The sequence below is a fragment of the Talaromyces stipitatus genome, genomic scaffold (assembly GCF_000003125.1).
Source record: "Talaromyces stipitatus ATCC 10500 scf_1105507295555 genomic scaffold, whole genome shotgun sequence".
In the NCBI taxonomy this organism is placed as follows: domain Eukaryota; kingdom Fungi; phylum Ascomycota; class Eurotiomycetes; order Eurotiales; family Trichocomaceae; genus Talaromyces; species Talaromyces stipitatus.
In genome coordinates, this window is record NW_002990116.1 from 98,881 (window position 1) to 104,880 (window position 6,000).

Sequence of the window (6,000 nt, forward strand, 5' to 3'; positions counted from 1 at the left end):
CCACAAATTGCGACCAGAACTACAAAACGAGGTTATTTGGCACGCAAAGCTCATTTCTGCTACTCAAACACACCCAGCATGTCATGCAGCAACTGGAAATTCCGCATCTACGATCCCTGGTCTCATGCAGAGCCTTCGAGGAAGTGTCAGCCAATTTGAAGACACTAAGTGAGCAGCGCAACAGCACTTTGCAGGCATATACAATACTGATCCGTATAACGTTCCACGAACGAACATGACAGAACATCGCTTCTTCAACAATAATCTACGATACCAGCCTCAAAACCACAGCCGCTTTACTCAGAAACCATCTCATCACTTCAGAGGTCCTAGAAACAACAAAAAGACATGTTATATCTGCAAGAAACCAGGACACTTATCATATAACCACTCGGACGAGGAGCGCGAGGCACACAAGCGTGAATGGAATAAAAACAGATCTAGGAGTTATCAACAATTTATGGCTGAAATTGAGGGCTGGGAATATGACCCTGAATCAATTGAAGAACTAGCATCAAGTGGCACTTATTTTGAGGATGACAGCAGTGATGACGAACCTCCAAGGACCAAGGATTCAATTACTTCCAAAGATTCAGCCAATAAGAATGCACCACTCCAGACTACCTCAACCCATTTTGCCAGCGCTTTCTTCACTACTGATGAGAAGCCAAAGGGAGAATTAGAAAAGTTAATTACTATAGAGTTAGCAAATCGAGCGACTATGCACTGTGTCAAAGCCCTGGCAATAAAGGAAGCACAAGATGGCGACAATATAGAGAATGACGTTGAAGAAATGATTAATATAAGCACCTACGTTTCGGCAAGCCGATACTCTGAAGAAACATGGCAAGGTATTCTCATTGACACCGGCGCTGCAGACTTCTCTACAGCCGGATACAGTCAATTCCTCGCATATCAGAAAGCTGTCAAGGGAGCTGTAATAGACACGTCAACCGCAAATTCAGTAGGGATTAAATTTGGCTCAGGCGATCCTGTACGCTCAAAAGGCTCAGTCGATGTTGACACACCAATTGGCCGAGTCCAATTCCATATCCTCGAAACAATGACACCGTTCCTGCTCTCTATCAAAGACCTGGACAGACTGAACGTGTATTACGACAACACCAAAGATCTTCTCATTGGCTCAAAAGAGAATATGACTACCCAGGTTATACGAAGATTTAGCCATCCATTCCTTATATGGCAGGAGACCTACGAATCATGTCTCCTGGAATCACTTGATGAGAATCCCTGCTTCCTCACAGAAACAGAATTACGGCGCCTACACCGTCGATTCGGTCATCCCTCAACTGACAGATTCTACCGCGTTATCGAGCGCGCAGGCCACGACGCTGACCGTGAAGCAATCAAGCATATTCGCAAATTCTGTCATCACTGCCAAATCCATGGTAAATCTCCTGGCCATTTCCGCTTTACATTGCAAGACAATATACATTTCAACCATTCAATTATTGTTGATATTATGTATATTGATGGTAAACCTGTACTTCATATTATCGACGAAGCAACACGTTTTAACGCCGCACGTTGGCTCCCTAATATATCTTCAAGTGCAACATGGGATGCCCTACGTGTTGCCTGGATTGATACGTACCTAGGACCACCAGATCTCATTGCAACTGACGCTGGAAAGAACTTTGTGAGTAAGGAATTCTCACAGCTCGCGACATCTATTGGCACCACTGTCAAGAGCGTTCCTATTGAAGCTCATTGGTCAATTGGCATGGTTGAACGCTACCACGCCGTACTACGTCGCGCCTATACCATCATCTCCGACGAATTGCCAGATCTACACCCCGATATGGCACTACAAATGGCCATAAAATCTGTCAACGATACTGCCGGCCCCAACGGCCTCGTACCCACGCTTCTTGTATTTGGTGCCTACCCACGACTTACGCAAAACGACGCACCAGCAATATCAGTTGAACAACGTGCTACTGCACTCAAGAAAGCAACTGCTGAGGTACGAAAATTGTACGCACAACGACAAGTAAGAGATGCACTCAATACCCGTAACGGCCCGTCAACTACGGTGATCCATTCGCTACCACTCAACTCGAACATCCTTGTATTCAGAGAAGGAAATACTGGCTATGCTGGAAAATGGGAAGGCCCATACAAACTATTAGAAGTCAATAACGAGACCTGCACAGTCGCACTTCCAAGTGGCCCAACTCAATTCCGCTCAACCGTTGTAAAGCCATACTATGCCGAGGACATGCCACCTGAGGATATTGCCACTACTCTAGACCATGATAACGCACCTGAACCCCCAACACAAGGAAATGCACTCCTACCGCCATCGACTGTCAAAATCCCCTCTCAACAACCGCAGCGCAACCGTCAACCATCCGCTCAATACCGAGATGACGATTTCGAAGCATATATCAACAATAAGGAGATTACTCAACCTCGAGCTAACTTTGACGAGGTATTGGAACAAACAAGATTTACTGACTCACGCAAGCAAGAGGTGGATGGCCTATTGGAGAGAGATGTCTTCCACTTCGTGCATGAGAATGAAGTTCCCAAAGGTGAACGTATTTTTAACTCACGATTTGTGGATAAGATGAAGAATTCTGGCACCAACAAGGCCTTTGAAAAATCGCAACTTATTGTGCAGGCTTACAATGACGAAGGGAAGGACTTCATATTGACTGAATCACCAACTATACAATGCTGCAGTCAGCATCTGATTCTATGCCTGACTGCCTGTATGGTTACTCACTCCCTATGGCTACGAGACGTTGTTCAAGCGTATATTCAATCGCAAACATATCTTAACCGTGATATCTTCGTACGACCGCCACTAGAACTCGCCATCCTCCTTTCACCAGGCACACTGTTAAAAGTCGTCAAGCCTCTATATAGGATCCCTGAATTAGGCAATCATTGGTTCAACACCTACCATAGCCATCATACAGAGAAACTACAAATGGAGACGTCAACCTACGACCCGTGTCTCCTACATTGTATTGACCCTAGCAATGGCTTTGGCATCGTTGGCATGCAGACTGATGATACTCTTATCCTCGCCGACAACGCCTTCGCTAACCGCGAAGAGAAGGAAATTAAGGCTGCCAAGATACAGTGCAAACCTCGCGAACGACTCTCGCCTACAAACCCGCTGAAATTCAACGGTGGCCTCATCTCGGAGACGGCCCAGGGTATTATGCTTAGCCAAGAACGAACCTGCAAGCTTATACAAATCGTGCAAGAGCAACACGCCGATATGACAAGCTCCCGGGGAAAGATCCGCAAGAACGCATCACCAAAAGAATAATACATATCTCAACGAGCGCTTGGTGCCTATATTGCTTCCTTAACGCAACCGGAAGCCGCATTTGATTATGCCTTCGCAGCACAGAGCACTAATCCACAGAAAGAGGATATCAAATACCTCAACAAGCGCCTGCAATGGCAAATTGACAACCCATACCGCGGCTTGAAGTTTGTCAAACTTAACATCAACACCATCAAACTATACGCCTTTGTTGACGCGGCATTCGCTAATAATAAAGACCTCTCGTCACAAATCGGATTCGTTATTGTACTTGCCGACGCCTCGAACAACGCGAATATTGTATACTGGTCCTCGGTCAAGTGCAAGCGGATAACACGTAGCGTACTAGCCTCGGAGCTATACGCCATGGTCAACGGCTTTGATTTCGCTGCCTCTATCAAAGCAACAGTTACGCAGATTCTACACCTCGAGAATCCGCTCCCGCTAGTGATCTGCACCGATTCAAAGAGCTTATATGACTGCCTTGTGAAACTTGGTACGACACAAGAAAAACGACTCATGATCGATCTCATGTGTCTCCGCCAGTCATACGAACGTCAAGAGATTACGGAAGTCAAATGGATAGATGGCAACAGCAATCCTGCAGACGCCATGACAAAGAGCAAAGCGTGTAGCGCTTTACAGGCTCTTGTTGATACAAATAAACTGCATATCACTGTCGACGGCTGGGTAGAGAGATCCACCACTGTCTAACCACATTTCCTTTTGATTCATTCTTCCTGTATGTATAGAAGGCCTTTATGTATTGTTTACTACACCACTCCCTACACCAATCCCTTGTCTTGCCAATCCGGTGCCGCTCGTTATGTCTTTCCTATTTCTTAGAGAGTTGCCAGTGTCGGAACGTGAATATCAAACCCTACACGTTTCGGCACCGGATATAGTTAGTCCAACGTGGCACGTGCGTACCGCGTATATATATCTAGCTAGTTATCCCCGGTCCCCTTACTCTTGGGGATCAGTCACAATATTAGGAATCAAGATATCTTCATATTGTCAGGCTCATTAGGCCGCTTCGTGTTCGCGCCTTACTACCGTCTATGCTTCGTGATACGGACCGTAGTTAAACCAACACTTATATTTTGACTAGTTGAATCTCAAGAATGCTTCACCACTGAGCATGAGGCCTTTAACTTTAATCTAATCCAGCCCTTTTAAAACTGGAAGCTAGAGCTTCTTTATAGTCATGTAATTAATTTTCTTTATTTAGGTTCAGTCATGCTCGACTAGCGATGACCAAAAATCTTTGATATAATAGAGACAGTAGATAATTTCCTGATAATATCAGCAACAGTCTCATGGCGCTAGGGATAAACGAACCTCATCATACTTCACCGCAACGATTCAAGGAAGGTTGCTAATACTCATCCCATTCCAGAGGCCTAGAATTGGCAGTAAGAAAAAGCCAAACAAATTGAACTATTTTCTAGCTGTGACAGTTGTCGCATCCACTTTTATTTATTTTCCGTCAGTTGAGACAACCATCGCTCTTTGAAGCGAGCACTGGTTTTGATACTAATGGACTCTGCAATACACTTCGCCATCAGTCGATATCGCTTTATTAGCATATTTATCCGTTAATTCCATCTCAAGATCCCGACTGATATCTGATCAAGAGTCAGACCCTAGTAATAATAAATGATAAATCTAGAGCCACTATCTAAATGTAGATCAACTATCATCCACCAGTCATAGGGTGCTAAGAACTCCCTTCCCGCTCTCAGGTGGTGCTGTCGGTGCAGGTACGTACCTATCCAATTGGAAACCCCAGGGAGACGTTACTAGCTATCAGCTGGCTAACTCATAAGAGAGTTTGTGTTCACCTGGCTGCCCCTCAGCGCGCTCATGAGGTTTTCTCTCAAGATGGTCGCGACTACAAAGTCTCAATCTTGACTGTCAAAGATGCGACGCAGTCTCTCCACATTGTCATATTTGTACTCGGAAGGTAGGGCCTATATCTGGCTGATCTCAATCTTTGCTGTGCCCTGAAATTCTAGGCGTCTTTCTCGTGCTAATCGTAGCTCCGTACTACTGAATATAAGACAATTAATATCACCAAGCTCCTACTAGATAATTCACTGACCTTCGTGATTTTCAGGTATCCAGTATCCAAGAAAGACTTTTCTGCTGAGGCTCCAGTTGCTGCCGCATATAATATGTATACCACTTCTTACCAATCCGCAACGATCCTGTCACGGATTGGATTGATTCATCCGATTCAGATCGTTCCTCTTACTAGCAGGTTCAACAATAGACCCAGTAAACCAACCGAATTTTGTCTACTACTATGAGTAAGACCTAGATTAGGCATACGATTCACACCATCTAGAATATGAATACCCACATGGCAGGGCATGAATCCGCACGATGATCGAAAAGCCAGCGTGTTTTACTACTCGCTTCAATTCTTTTCCAATTCCATACTCGAGACCAAACCTGCTGTCACTTTTCAGATCAATCTAAATAGAATTAGCCGGTGCGGCTCCCCCCAAAGTGTAACAACCGACATGCCTATCAAACCTCCTAGGGGTTAGGGTTAGAATAGAGAGTGGCAAAAGTGTGGATACTTCAGCTGGCCATGGTTAATAATGTATTGCCGTGAAACAACATGAATGTCTCTTATATAGAATGCACGTTGCGGAAGCAGAAGAGATAGGTTTCAGTACATTGAC

At 44.9% G+C, this 6,000-nt stretch overlaps 1 protein-coding gene across 1 annotated transcript, besides 2 other annotated features; it reads left to right on the forward strand.

Moving 5' to 3' along the window:
• Positions 1 to 162: 162 nt before the first annotated feature.
• On the forward strand, positions 163 to 4,021 carry TSTA_111500 (uncharacterized protein; the record flags this gene model as incomplete). Its single annotated transcript, XM_002481261.1, has 2 exons — positions 163 to 3,191; positions 3,324 to 4,021. Exons 1-2 carry the CDS (start codon positions 236 to 238, stop codon positions 4,019 to 4,021), a joined length of 3,654 nt encoding a protein of 1,217 aa, XP_002481306.1. The 5' UTR covers positions 163 to 235.
• Positions 734 to 3,931: a mobile genetic element.
• Positions 1,274 to 1,810: a mobile genetic element.
• Positions 4,022 to 6,000: the final 1,979 nt, after the last annotated feature.